This window comes from Apus apus, chromosome 11 (assembly GCF_020740795.1).
Source record: "Apus apus isolate bApuApu2 chromosome 11, bApuApu2.pri.cur, whole genome shotgun sequence".
Taxonomy (NCBI): Eukaryota; Metazoa; Chordata; class Aves; order Apodiformes; family Apodidae; genus Apus; species Apus apus.
This window is the reverse complement of record NC_067292.1, coordinates 228,175-242,103: the sequence shown is the minus strand read 5'-3', so window position 1 is coordinate 242,103 and position 13,929 is coordinate 228,175. Positions and strand designations below refer to the sequence as shown.

Genomic DNA, 13,929 nt, shown 5'->3' with positions numbered 1-13,929 from the left:
GCACCCGTCTTACTTACACTGGGGTGTTGCAGTGAGGCCACCCCAAAACCAGGTGGAGCACGTGGGGACACCCCTGAGTCACTGAGGGCCACGGGAGGGGCGTCAGCAGCCCCATTCCTGTAAACAAGTCTGGTGGAGTGCTGTGAGGCAATCCTGCTCCACAGGGCAGGTTGCAAGAGGCTGCAGAGGGAACACAGTGCCCAGGCCAAGTGTGTTGCTCAAGGGCAGCCCGAGATGACTGCACAGAGTCTGGGGTGAAGCAGCAGCCAATGCTAGAAGACCCAAAGACAAAACCCACAGAACTAAGACAGCCCCTCCATAACAAGTGACAGGGAATACCTGCAGCCACCTCCAAGGAACAGTGCCCAGCACCTCGGGAGGACCCAGCCTCAAGCACAGGTCTCTGCAAGTGGAACCATGGCAGCTTTGTGTGGATCCATCCCAGAGACCTGGGCTGTGTTCCCCCAACCCAAGGAGCGTCCCCAAAGCAGCACACAGGACCAGGTGAGCCAAACATTTATTGAACTGTTTGTTACATTTGTTACAGGACTGTCTGGAGAAGGAAGGAGGACAGGGAGGGCAGATCCTGCTGCAGGGGCTGTGGGGCAGGAGGACCAGTCACCAGCCACCACAGGCTGTGGGGACCCTGGCAGAAGGGACCCACCACACTCTGGTTGCCCCCAGCTGTGTGCAGAGACAGCAGGGCAGGTGAGCCCTCCATGGGCAAGGATTGCACAGGAGCAGGTCACAGGGCTTTGCCCTCAGAGCTGTACCCAGCACTGGGTCTGCTGGGGAGCCCAACCCACGGGAAAGCCAAAACAAGCCCTGGGCAGCAAGGCTCACTCGCCTGCTCCCCAGCAGCACAGCCCCAGCCTCACCCCTCACTGACCCTTCCCAGGGCTGGGACCAGGACCTCAGCTCAGCCCCAGCCTGCCCAGCCCCGTTCCTGCTTGGCCACGGCTCCTCCCAGCCAGAGCGCGGCTCCGCGGCGCCTCAGGGCCGGTGATCCGCTCCCACCGCCTCCATCACGTTCTTGAAGCCCTGCTCCCTGGCAGGGATGGTGTGTCAGGGCTGTGCCGACCCTGTGCAGCCACTGCTCCTGCACCAGCGCGGCTGCCCAGGCCCCCCTGGCTCACCTCAGCAGCTCCTCCAGCTCCCTCTTCACGGCCCCCACCACGGGCGGCCCGCGGTACACCAGCGCCGTGTACATCTGCACCAGCGAGGCTCCCGCGCGGATCTTCTCCAGGGCGTGGCGGCCGCTGCTCACGCCCCCCACCCCGATGATGGGCACCCGGCCTGCGGGATGGCGCGGGTCAGGGGGGACTGGGGAGGCTGGCACGGCCCAGCCCCGCTCTGCCCCTACCTCTGGTGAGGGCGTACATCTCCCTGATGGTCTGCGTGGAGAGCTCCCGCAGCGGTTTCCCACTGAGGCCCCCGGGCTCCGAGCGCTGCCGGCTCCGGAGGCTGCCGGGGCGGCTCACTGTGGTGTTGCTGACAATCAGCCCGTCCACACCAAGCTGAGGGGATAGCAGCATGAAGACACAGCTGCCCCAGCAGCCTCCCTACTCTCATCCTCAGGCTGCGAGGCCAGGAGCCCCTGGCATGTGCCCCCAGCAACACACCCAGGGCCAAAGCAGCTGCCTGTCCGTCACTGCCTGCACCAGCCCCGAGGTCCAAGTGATGCAGACAGGCTTTCACGGGCTCAGAGCTACGCAGGACACCATCCCTGAGACAGCCAGAGAGCTGCAAGTCCACCTGTCCCTTCAGAGGTGACTTGCCAGGAGCACAGCAGTGCTGCCCCGTGCTGTGCCAGCCCCTTGCCAGCCCCCCTTCCCACCTCACCTCACAGACGACACTCGCAATGTCCTGCTTGTCCTGTGCCGAGAGGTCAGGGGCGATCTTCACCAGCACGGCTGGCTTGTGCTCGCAGGGCAGCATGTCCCTTTCCACCAGCACCTGTGGGGGGACACAGGGGCACAGAGCAGCATGTGGGGGGGGCAACCCCACTGCCCCTCACCGGGCACACGTCTGCACCCACCACCATGGGCAGCAAGGGGACAGGCACAGGACCTGCTCAGGACCCCGGTGACTCCCTGGGGTGGGGGGCTGGCTGCCCCTCACGGGAGCAGAGGGCAATGTCCTGCTGCCCACACGTCCTTTGCTGGAATACAGTGCCCAGTGAACCTCGCACCAGCAGCTCATCAGGGCTCTGCACACCACCACAGGGAGCCACCACACCTCTCCCTGTGCCAGGCAAACCCAGCTGGAGCAGAGCAGGTGGTGCAGGGGATGGGGTGCAGCCAGTGCTACAGGCATGGTCCGGGCTGCGTGTGAGGGTCACCCACCTTGGTCAGCAGATCCCGCAGCTCAGCCTTGCCCTGCAGGTCCCGCAGCCCGGGGGTGTTCGGGCTGGACACGTTCACAACCAGGTAGTCAGCCAAAGGGCCCAGGGTCTGGACCCCAGCCACATAGTCAGCTGCAGCATCAGCAGAGTTCTTGTTCTTGCCCAGGTTGATTCCAAGGGGCATTCCCGCTGGAACAGAGACAGGGCTGAACCAGGGCAGCAGGACCAACCACCACCCAAGGGACAGAGCACCTGACAAGACAGGCCCCAGGACCAGCAAAAATGAAGATGGGGATATGCAGCCCACGTGTTCCATGGGGGTGGGCGTGGGACCGTCTTGCAACCCCACCACTGCCCGACACCACAGCATCCAGCCTGGCCAGGTGGTGGAGGCTGCCTTCAGAAACTGCCCAGTTGGGGCCCTGTTGGCTTTGTCTGTCTCAGCTGACACATCCTGCCCAACACAGCAAGCAGAGTCTCCATTGCAGAGAAAAAGGCAAGAGAAAGGTACCTGCCCACAGTCCCAAGGGGGAAAAGCTACAGCCCCAAGGAGGTTCTTGATCTTTGAATGCACCTCACTCTGGCCAGGGCCTTCTTGTGCCTGGACACTGGCATTACACACCTCTCCTGGCCTACAGCTGGGAAGACCCCAGACCCACCCTGCAGCCCCCAAGAGCAAAGGTGTACAAGCTTGTCTCACCGCCAGTGAGCCTGCGCTGCGTCTCCCGCCGCGCCTGCAGCCTGTGCTCCACCGCAGCGTGGCCGTGGCTGTTGAACCCGAACCTGCACAGGGCACGCGCTCAGGGCTGGGCTGGAGCCCACAGGCCCCAAGCAGGACAAAGGGAAACACGAGGGAGACAGATGGTTTCTGCAGCTCTGCTCAGCACGTCCAACCCAGGAGGCACCTCAGCAGAGGCCAGAGCCGGGACCCCCCGCAGAGCCGCTGCTCAGGCCCCACCTGTTAATGACGGCCTCGTCCTCCACCAGCCGGAAGACCCTGGGCGGGGGGTTCCCCTCCTGGGGCCGAGGTGTGACAGTCCCCACTTCCACAAAGCCAAACCCCATCTTGTACAGCCCGTCCACAGCCTCGCCCTGCTTGTCGAAGCCGGCTGCCAGGCCCACCGGGTTGCGGAAGCGCTGCCCGAGGACCCGCACCTCCTGCGGGGCAGGGCTGGGTCACGCACCGGCACCAGGAGCCGCAGCCAGGGCCTGGCTCCAGCCCCGCGGCACCCGGCTCCCGCGCCCGGGCCCCGCGGGGGCTGGCAGCGCTGATACCCTCATGCGCGGGGGTAACGAGCCGGGTCACCCCGCCATTCACCCACCGCCCCCGGCCAGCAGCCCCCGCCGCCATCACACACACCCCCGGCCGGCCCCGCCCGTCACCCCAGCCCCGGCCCTGGGTCTCCCAGCCCCCCAGAACCGCACCAGCGCGGGGCCGTCGGGACGCGCGGGCGGCAGCAGCCCCAGGGCGGCAGCGCGCAGGGCCAGCCCGTGGGCGGTCTCGGGTGGGAGGACGCGGAGCGCGGGCATCACGACCGCCGTGTAGAGCCGCTCGTCGCCCGCCGCCAGCGCCGAGCCCAGCAGCAGCAGCCCGCAGCCTCCCAGCGCCAGCGGCCCCTGCACGGGACAGTCAGCAGAGACCCGCACCGGCACCGGCACCAACACCCGCCCCGCTCCCGCCCCGGCACCGCCCCCCGCCCCGCTCCCGCCGCCATCCCCCAGCTCACGCGCAGCCAGCCCGCCATCTCCCCAGCCACGTGCCGGGGCCTTTCCGGGAGCCCGCCCATATGATTGGCGGAGCCAGGGCCCTTCCAGCCAATAGGAGCGCAGCAGGACCCGAGCGGGGCGGCCGGAGGGCGGGACGAGCCTCATGGGCGGAGCCCGGGATGAGACCGCCCTGACCCCGCCCCCGCGATGGGCGCGGCCAGCGCGAGGCCCCGCCCCCCGCTGCGGGCAGAGACCCCGGGGCGGCGGGAGCCGGGGGGACACGCGGCCCGGAGGGGACACGCACGCGGCCCGGCCCCGCGCTGCCTGCTCCCCCGGTAACGGCCCCCCAGCTCTGGACACGGCTGCTCACAACCCAGGCTTTATTAGGAACTGACCCACGAGGTACAAATGAACCGAAAACCCCAAAGAAAAGTTGTGTCAAAGTGTTATCTACAGCCAGGTTACACAAGTACACGGTGCCCGCAGCAGCCCTGCCGGCAGGAGCAGCAGCTGCCCCGGGCAGAGCACAGCGGCAGAGACCCCTCTCCCCTCACCCTGGGGTCAGTGAAGTCACTGCCCCACGGACCCTTGGACTCCCCCCCATTTCAGCTCTCTGTACACCTTCAGTGCCCAGTGACATGGCCCAGCACCCCCCACAGTGCTCCCAGCACCTTCAGGGGGAACAGAAGAGCTGCCCCATGAACAGGAACAGACCCCCAAGAACACAGCCACAGGACCACCAAGTCCAGTGGGAGCCAGAGCACACCAGCTTCCATGGCAAACTGCAGCCAGATGCAGCTGGGGCCAGAAGCTGGCAGCCATGGCAGCCGTGCTGCAGCGCCTGGGGGGCACACCACATCCCCCCATCAACCTGCCCCCCACCCCAATTCATTTTAAGTCTTCACCAAGGGACACCATCCAACCAGCCAACCAACAGGTCCTCAAGCAGAGCTTGCGGGGGATGCTGCCCTGATACCTCCAGGAGAGAGAAGAAAGCCCTGTCCTGTCCAGCCTTCGCCTCCCTTCTTCATGGGAAGCAACCAGGAACAGCATCAGAGCATCAGGCACAGCTTTCCAACCACCCAGACTGAGAGGGGCGGCTCCCTGCTCCAGCCTCACAAGATTCCCCACAGTTCACTACCTGGAGCAACCAAGATGGGGAAAGCGGCAGCATTTGGTTAAAGTACAGCAGAAGAGAGCTCAAAAAGGAGAGCCTGTTCATTTGAGGTTAATAGAGGAAACCAGTTTGAAGGAGAGTCTGTTCCAGAGAGAAGCAGCTGCCACAGCTCCTGCCCCTCACACCAGAGTTACAGCCCAGGCAGCTTTATGTTTTCTTCTTTAGCTCCTCAAATCTCCGAGAAAGATCATCAAAGTCAATGTCTTCAGAGGCAGAGGAGTTGGCACCAGCAGAGGCTGTTGGCAGCGTGTCTGGCACTGATGGTAACTCGGGCAGCACAAAGTTATCCGAGGCATCAGGAACTCCAGCTCCTGGTTTAGGAGAAGCTTCAGATTTGGGCCTGGGCCCTATTTTGAGAAAGAGAAATACCATTTCACCACCACAATCTCCCCAGGCCAAGCAGAGCCACACAAAAGAAAGGCTGTTCTTCCAAACCAGCAGCATCCACATATTTTTCCAAGCAGGACCAGCAGTCATGCACCTCTAACTGCACGTAGACCCCATGGGGGAAACACAAGGGTTTGGCTGACATGGTTACAAAAGGGGCTGCAGCCACAGCAGGTCCCAACTGGTGACCCTACCCTACAGCTGCACAGACAGCAGCAGATCCCCGGGAGCCTGGGAGCACAGCCCCACCACCCCGTGTCCCGTCCCTCCAGACACACTCACCAGGCGCCGGCGCGGGGGCGTCCTTGTCAGCACTGGGCTCCTCGATCTGGAAAAGACTCTCGATTACCTCAGCTCACTCTCTAACCAGGCACAGGATCACACAGGCACTGCTCATGGCAGCCACAGCCACACCACCCAGAGCAAGGCACACTCTCAGGAGAACCTGCCTCTTCCCAAGAAAAGGAAGTAGTGCCTCAATTTTTGTCTCCCTCCCTGTCAATCACAGCGGCTTCACCAGCCACATCTTGGAACTGGATGAACAGAGCACACCCATGAGCAGGTGTAAAATATTTGTCAAGGACATAAGTGCCCTCTTCATCCACATAACCATGAATACTGCTTCCCTTCTTTCACCAGCAGCAGATCCTTGGTACCCAGTGCCAAGGTATGAAACGAACCATCGTGGTTCCTGGTCTGGCTGGGACAGAGGCCGAGGGCACGGTGAGCTGTACTGGTGTGACACCTCACTCCCTGGGGGCTGCTCCCAGTGCCACCCATCCCCACCCAGCCAACAGCTGCTGCAGCTCCAGGACTGCCAGGCTGCCATGCAGCCTGTACAGGGGTGAGCACACTCAGGTGCTTGGCTACACTCATGCCTGCTCAGGAACAACCATGTCACTGAGAGCAAAATGAGGCAAGATCACGAACCGCAGCAACAGAAACAGCCAAGAACAGAAAGAGAAGACTGCAGCCTCTCCTTCTTTGTCCCAAAGGACTGAGAAAGTCTAGGAAGAGTATTTAAACATACATCATCTAGGTTAGCCAACATTTTCACCCAGGTTATCTATGGATTAGTTCAAAAGCCACAGCTGAACTGACTGAAAGTGACAAGCCCTTCACACTGCAAGATCAGAACTTCTGGACTTTCCTGGTGAACTTTTATCACCATTTTAACCATGCAGTAAAACAGATCTTGGTTTTCCTTTGCAACCAAAACTCACAGCTAAACAAGGAACTCCTCAAAAGTCACACTCCTATCACACGCACTCGGTGACTCACCACACCCAGAACCCATGCCAGGCACCACCCCAAAAGCTCCAAAGATTGACAGCAACGTGCTAAACCAACATCTGCCTTTTCTGTGGCTACCACTGCACTCTTTTTGAGGTTCCCTTTGCTGCTCAAATTGTGATTCAGCTCAGGCACTTACAGACTCATATGTTGGTGGGTTGGCTGGAATTGGTGGTGGATGGATGTCGGGGAAAGGCTGGTAGGTCCCCACTGGTAGGCCATTGAAGTTGTCCTGCACAGAGAGATTAGAGTCATGCACCAGAGTACTCACCTGGGACATGACACACCTACAGCTGCTACAAGGAGTCAGAGAAAGTAGCAGTCCAAGATAAATGCAGGTAAGTATCCAACCTGACAGAGTCTACACTTACTAGGAAAAGATTCTCCAGTATGAAGCAGATGTAGTCACCTGGAGCAACCAGACCCAGCTGACAGGACTCTGGGTTATTCTAAAGAACCAGCATCACTAAACACTTCATCTTTCAAGGCATTAGAAGCACCAGGACAAAAAGGGTAACACCCTGCCTTAAGCACACCTGAGCCACTTCTGCATGCAGCATCACAGAACAGGAGGGAGGCCTCTGACTCACTCCAGGTTTGTATCACCCTCACCTCAAAGAGCTAGCCTTGGCACAAGGTCTCAGCATATTTATGCCTGGGCCTTCAGCCAGCTCAAGACACTTGGCCCAGATTTTCCACCAAAACCACTGCAGTGCTGCCTGGGACCACGTTAAGACTCTGAGCCAGCACACTGTTCTGCCACTCTCCAGTCTACACAGGTCCTGCCTGTGAATCCAGAGAACAGGGCCCTTCCCAGCTCCCACCCTCACAACAAATCACTTCTGATAGCACTGCCCCTCTCCTTGCAGGGCACTGATGCATTTCTCTGTGCTGTTCCCACTCCAGAAATTCACATGATTTCCCTGACTGGATCTTGGCACGATACCAGCCAAGCAACTTCAAAGGATAGCTCCAACCCCTGGTCAAAAGCCTGACAGTCAGAAGACTGCCTCAGGGGCTAAGTCAGGACTTTGCTCCCGAAGGCAGAGGGCTGGCTAGAGAACAGGGGTAGGAGCCTCCACAGTCAGGAAGCAGCGAGAAGCTGCAGCTGCACTGTCAACTATTTCCACTCCATGCTGTCTCACAGCAGCACACTGGTGTTCCGACACATCCAGCTATCCCACCCAGCAGGCACAGGGCTAAGCACCACAACTGGAGTCTTCCACAGAAAAAGAGAATCACAGAATTGTCATGGTTGGAAAGGACCTCTGAGATCACTAAGTCCAACCATCAATACAAAGAAAACCCAGACAAACAGCCACACACAGTCCACCAAAAAAATTTCACCTCAGCCACTAGAAGTGCCACATCTACACATTTCTTGAATACCTACAAAGATGGTGACTCAACCACCTCCCTGGGCAGGCTGTTCCATCCTGATCACTCTTTCAGTAAAGAAATATCCAATATATATCCAATATAATATCCAATCTGAACTGTTCAGGCTGCAACTTCAGGCCATTTCCTCTGGTCATGTTGTTATTCACATGGGAGAAGAAACCAACAGCCACCTCCCTACAACCTCCTTCCAGGGAGTTGTGGAGGGCAAAGAGGTCTCCCGTCAGCCTCTTCTCCAAACAAAACATCCCCAGTTCCCTCAGCCCCTTGTCATATGACTTGTTCTCTAGACCATTCCCCAGCTTGGTCGCTCTCCTCTGGACACACTCCAGCCCCTCAACATCCTTCTTGCACTGAGGGGCCCAGAGCTGCACACAGAGCTTGAGATGCAGCCTCACCAGTGTCCAGCACAGGGGCACCATCACTGCCCTGCTCCCACTGGTCACACTATTCCTGATACGGGCCAGGATGCTGTGACCTTCTTGGCCACCTGGGCACATGCTGGCTCATGTTTATCTGGCTGTCAACCAGCACCCCCAGGTCCTTTTCTGCTGGGCAGCTCTCCAGCCACTCCTCCCCAAGCCTGATGCGTTGCCTGGGGTTGTTGTGAGTGAAATGCAGGACCAGACACTTGGCCTTGTTAAACCTCATACCACTTGCCATGGCCTGTTCATCCACCCTGTCCCTCTGCAGAGCCTTCCCACCCTCTAGCAGATCAACACTCCTGCCTAATTTGGTGTCATCTGCAAACTGACTGAGGGTGCACTTGATCCCCTCATCCAGATCATCGATAGACACTCAACAAGACTGGCCCAAACACTGAGCCCTGAGGGACACCACTGGTCACTGGCCCCAACTGGAATTGACCCTGTTTACCACAACCCTCCGGGCCCGGCCATCCAGCCAGTTTTGTACCCAAAGGAGGTAACACTTGTCCATGCCATGATTCGCCAGCTTTTCCAGGAGATACTGTGGGAGGTGGTGTCAAAGGCCTTACCAAAGTCCAGGTAGACAATGTCCACAGCCTTGCCCTCATCCAACAGGTGGGTCACATAGTCATAGAAAGAGATCAGGTTCGTCAAGCAACCTACCCCTTTCATAAACCCATGCTGGCTGGCCCCGATCTCCCAGCTTGCCTGCACTTGGCGTGGGAGCTCACTTGAGCCTCTATGTGATCCTTCCCAGTACCAAAGTCAGGCTGACAGGCCTGTAGTTCCCCAGATCCTCCTTTCTGCTCAAAGCAGAGGCACTTACCGGTCCCTTGGGAGGTGGGTAGGAGAAGGGTGGATTTGGTGTTGGCATGGGCATAGGCATCATCACTGGCATGGGTACTAGTCCATCATGGGGAACCATTGGGGCTGTGAATCCACCTCCTCCTCCAGAGCCACCCTTCTTCACATCGTCTGTGAATCCCACATCAATCAGAACTGCCTCTTCGCCTGCAGGGGCTTCAGCCTGGAGAGAGTGGAAGAATTCTGCTCAACAAAACATCTCAATGCTGATCACAGCCCTCTGAACAGTGCTGGATACAGCATTTGTCACTAGACAAGATGGGACAATGTAACAAGGACAGAACAAACAGCAGCTGCAGCGATATGGGAATCAGAAAGGGAACCCAGACCACAGATGCCAACCTACAGCCCATGCTGCAGGGCTGTGGCAAGGAGCAGGGATCACACTGTGCTAGGGCTGTCAAGAAGATACCAAAGCACAATTATTACTAAGTGTGCTGCAATACCACCACCCTGAGCTCTGAAGGCCTGCACAGCACTAACGGGACATTTTGGCCACTGAACACAGAGGGAGCTGCAGCAGTGCAGGGCCTCACTCACCATCACCACTGAGTCAGGCTCATAAGGCACATTGTAGTTCTTGGCAATCTCAATGAGGTATCTCTCCACCAGGATCTTGGGCGGTGCCTCGACACTCAGCTTGTGCATCAGCTGGAACATAAGGGTGCAGACACTCAGCAGGCTGGGGCAGAGCAGCACCCAGAGCTCTGCCCCACCATGGGGGCACCAGGCAGTCTCTCAGGGAGGCCTTTCCTCCCAGCATGGAGCTGCTGCAGCCACAGGTCGGGCTCTTCTCTGCGCAAGACAGCACCTCAGGCCCTGTTGTGCCACCCACCCCAGCACTGTGCTCCAATGCAGGCCCCACAGCACTGCTGGTCCACCCTGCTCTGCAGGGAGCCACAGGCATCAGCCACTGACCACAGGGAGAAGGGGCAGAAAGCCTCAGCAGGCGTGTCTGCTCTGCTGGCTCCAGCTGTTCCACCAGTTCATTACCCTGTCATTGACTGTCCCGATCTGGTTTGTCCGGCACAGCTTCCCGTACTCCTTGCTGTACTTGGCACACAGCTGGTCAGCAACCTGCAGCAGGAGAAACTCTGGGAATGGGCACATCCAGGCTTTGCCCCTCCACACCACATGTCTGCTGTAGCCCCTACAGCTGTCCACCTCCCCCACCCCCATTCCCAGATCACCCTCATTTTTGCCAGCAACTGCTCCAGCTGAGCAGCCTGAGCCATCCCCAGTGCTCCAGAGACACCTGTACTGGGCTATCCATTTGCAGAACCCATAAAAACTTCTCTGTCTTGAGGACAGAGCCCAGAACAAAGGTTGCCACCAGCCCCTGGCAGTGTCACCCCACCCTGCACACCTCCCACTGCCAAACAACCCTACTCACAATCTTCAACTCAGCCACCTCCGACTGGAGCCGTGGTGCAGCCCAAATCAGTGTAGACACTGCTTCTGCCAGGCCAGAATCCAGCTCCCTAAGGACATGAGAAGACAATGCTATCTCCACACTCAGCACCTCATCCTTGCTGCCCTCAATCTGCTTAGCCTCAAAGTCCGTATCTTCCATGCTGGGCTCCAGAGACTTCCTTGCCTGAGGAAGGATAGCACTCTGGAGGCCTTAAAACACTGAGACAAAGAGGTGCCCTTCTGCGCCCCAGGCCTGTCCTTGCAGTGTCCCGTGTGAGCCCTGGGGGCCTGGGCCCTCTCCCATATCACACCCTCCAGGCCAGAGCTTACTTCATGGACTGGATCAAGCCAAAGCGGGCGAGCAGCAGGTCACAGTACAGCTCCAGGATCTCCATGGCCTCCACAAGGTAGTCTTCACGGATGATGTGCTCCACGCGAATCCTGGCACGCTCATCTTTTCCAGCTGCCAGATAATCTGCAATCTCCTTCCTCGCCTTCTGGGCCAACTCAGCTAGAGCACACATCCCCAAGGGCAGTCACTGTGCTGGCCGGGGCTGCTGCCTCCACACCCACCCTCAGTGCCCACCACAAAGCCACCATGAGCTGCTCTCTCCTTCATCAAGCCTCTGCTGCACAACACAGCCCTTGTGTCTAGGTCCTGGCACACTAATTGATGGGAGAAAGGAGAGGGGGTTTTGAGCTGTGAGCAGCACCCCTCCACCTTTGACTTCCCTGCAGACAGTCAGAACCATGGATGTTACCTGTGTCTGGGCAGGGCAGGACAGCACAGAAGGGCAGAGCCTCCCAAAGCACCCAGGAAGCTCCACACTGCTCTGTGGGTGCAGAAGGCCCAGGAAAGGCTCCCCAGAGCCAACTGGCATGGCCTTCCTCCACAGCTACCACCTCACAGACTGCACCCCAGCACCTGCCAGGAAGGTGGACAGAGGCCACATTGTGCCTAGCCTGCTCCTCCAGGCACCTGCACACGGGGCAGGCTGCAGGGCGCAGCTCCAGGAAGGAAGAACAAAAGCTACTCCACAGGCAGCCCATAAAAGTAGCCTAGCTCCAGAAAAATCCTCTCCTCAAGTCTCCTGAGCCCCATAAGCATCCTGGGTCACACCTGCTCCCTCACATACTCACTCTTCTTTTTCTCCAGGAGTTTGAGGCGATTGATGACGAGGCGCAGGTTGACCCGCAGGCGCTCGGCCTTGAACCCAGAGCCCAACATGATCAACGCTTTCTGTGGGGAAAAAGGGGGAAAGTCTTTGGAACCAGGAGCTGTTGGTCACACCAGGAGGACACAGTCACTGTTCCACTTGGGGGAAAAAACATGATTTCTCCAAACAACCAAGTACAGCCCTGCTACTCCTGAACTTGGCTATTTACAAGTGACCGGACCTACAACACTCATTGTTCTCTTTCCCACTGCACAACCCTGCACCTAAACAAGACCAAGAGCCAACAAAACTTCCTGGATATCCCCAATCTGACAGGCTGAATCTCAACCCCAAAAACATGTAAGATGATAAAAAACTGGGACTACTCCACAAATAGGAAAAGGGTTAGAACACATACCCCAAGCCAAGACGTTAAAGGCCTGGATCTATTTAATCCGGACAAGTGACACCAGGCACTGATGTGAACACCATTGCACAGTCAAGTTTTAAGAACTTTAGACAAAGACCTACAGCGTGGTCTAGGACAACGTGACTGTGTCTCCAATCAGTAAGTTCAGCTTACTGAAATGGCATTTTGAGGTTCCATTCAGCTCTGGATTTCTAAGATGCCCAAGCAGAGAAACCCCTCAGATTTCACAACAAACAGCACAGCTGCTGGAAGATGTGCATTCATTCCTTCTGAGAGGGGAGGGAAGTAAATCAGAGCCTCAAGATGCCATCTGCAACAATCATCACACAATCAGGTTCTCTCTGTTACTTCACTGATAAACCCGTATTTTTAAAGAAACATGAAGCTGCAAGAATTAAGCTAACCTCTGTCCTATAACATGTGTGTTGTAAAACAGCTGTACGACTACCCAAAGGACTGTACCAACTAAGGCTGTAACAGTGCTGTCGTCGGACAGAAGAAGCGGCCACTCCATATTCCACACCCTCCTCTTGCTTCCTGACACGCACTGCTGCTCCTCCAGACCGACGTTAACCTTTACTCGCACAGCAACGCGCCCGGTGCTGGGGCGTTTCCAGCCGCATTACTCAGCTGCGAGACTCGCCCCGAAGCCGCCCCACGGCCGGGGCTGGCCCGGAGAAGCGCGGAGCCCCGAGGTCAGCTTCGCCGGCCTAGCTGCACCCCGCGGGGCTCGGAGGGAGGACGCGTCTGCCCCCCCGGTGCCCCCTCCTGCCTCCCCGCTCCCTGCCCCCCCCAGCGGGGCAGAGCCCAGAGACGTCCCGCCCGCCCCGGGCCTGCCCTCAGCGCAGCCAGCGGACACTTGGGGCAAGGCAGCTCCTCGCTGCCGGCACCTGCCCGCCGCCCCGCGCCCCGCGCCCCGGGCCCCGCCGCCCCGCGCCCCGGGCCCCGCTCACCGGCCGCCCCGGGCCCCGCCGCCCCGCGCCCCGCTCACCGGCCGCCGCTCCCCTCGAGCTCCAGGCTCCCAAAATGGCGGCCGCGGCCGCACCACCTCACTGCGTGCGGAGGGATCGGCGGAGCGGGCGCTCCCCGCGCCCGAGGCGGGGCACAGCCGGCCTGGCGCGGCAGCTGCAGCGACAAGGCCGCACGAACCGCCTGCTGCACCGGGGCGGCGGCGGCGGCGAGAAGCGGCGGCGGCGAGGAGAGCGGCGCCCGGGGACTACGTGCGCCAGCGGAGGGACGCGCGGCTGCGGGGCGAAACAGCCGGTCGGCGCCCGCCGGCCCCCGCTCCCCGGCGCGAAGGTTCCGGCAGCACGGCGTTCCGGTCCGGCGGG

General features: G+C 59.3%; 2 protein-coding genes across 4 annotated transcripts; both read right to left on the bottom strand.

The window, feature by feature from the left end:
• Window positions 1-500: 500 nt before the first annotated feature.
• On the bottom strand, window positions 501-4,103 carry DHODH (dihydroorotate dehydrogenase (quinone)). The gene is made up of 9 exons (XM_051629855.1): window positions 4,072-4,103; window positions 3,770-3,961; window positions 3,303-3,502; window positions 3,045-3,127; window positions 2,346-2,533; window positions 1,843-1,956; window positions 1,364-1,517; window positions 1,137-1,296; window positions 501-1,048 (listed from the first exon to the last, which is right to left on the bottom strand). The coding sequence occupies exons 1-9, from the start codon at window positions 4,087-4,089 to the stop codon at window positions 994-996; spliced, it is 1,164 nt and encodes a 387-aa protein (XP_051485815.1). The 5' UTR covers window positions 4,090-4,103; the 3' UTR covers window positions 501-993.
• Window positions 4,104-4,414: 311 nt separating this feature from the next.
• On the bottom strand, window positions 4,415-13,865 carry IST1 (IST1 factor associated with ESCRT-III). 3 transcript variants are annotated; one of them, XM_051629856.1, is made up of 10 exons: window positions 13,590-13,865; window positions 12,152-12,251; window positions 11,342-11,522; window positions 10,992-11,079; window positions 10,592-10,675; window positions 10,139-10,249; window positions 9,561-9,761; window positions 7,048-7,140; window positions 5,898-5,943; window positions 4,415-5,575 (listed from the first exon to the last, which is right to left on the bottom strand). In XM_051629856.1, the coding sequence occupies exons 2-10, from the start codon at window positions 12,237-12,239 to the stop codon at window positions 5,376-5,378; spliced, it is 1,092 nt and encodes a 363-aa protein (XP_051485816.1). In that variant the 5' UTR covers window positions 12,240-12,251; window positions 13,590-13,865; the 3' UTR covers window positions 4,415-5,375. The 3 variants fall into 3 exon arrangements, with proteins under 3 accessions (XP_051485816.1, XP_051485818.1, XP_051485817.1); XM_051629858.1 differs by lacking the exon at window positions 13,590-13,865 and adding an exon at window positions 13,552-13,564; XM_051629857.1 differs by lacking the exon at window positions 13,590-13,865 and adding an exon at window positions 13,061-13,296.
• Between the last annotated feature and the right edge of the window lie 64 nt (window positions 13,866-13,929).

Excerpts from the sequence above, each read along its gene's own strand:
- DHODH (XM_051629855.1), bottom strand. Across the intron at positions 1,297-1,363 it reads GATGTACGCCCTCACCAGAG|GCCGGGTGCCCATCATCGGG; the intron begins GTAGGGGCAGAG and ends GCCATCCCGCAG. Across the intron at positions 1,049-1,136 it reads GAGCTGGAGGAGCTGCTGAG|GGAGCAGGGCTTCAAGAACG; the intron begins GTGAGCCAGGGG and ends CATCCCTGCCAG.
- IST1 (XM_051629856.1), bottom strand. The coding sequence starts at position 12,239 with ATGTTGGGCTCTGGGTTCAAGGCCGAGCGCCTGCGGGTCAACCTGCGC. Across the intron at positions 11,523-12,151 it reads ACTCCTGGAGAAAAAGAAGA|CTGAGTTGGCCCAGAAGGCG; the intron begins GTGAGTATGTGA and ends TGTGTGCTCTAG. Across the intron at positions 9,762-10,138 it reads AGCCTGACTCAGTGGTGATG|GCTGAAGCCCCTGCAGGCGA; the intron begins GTGAGTGAGGCC and ends CACTCTCTCCAG.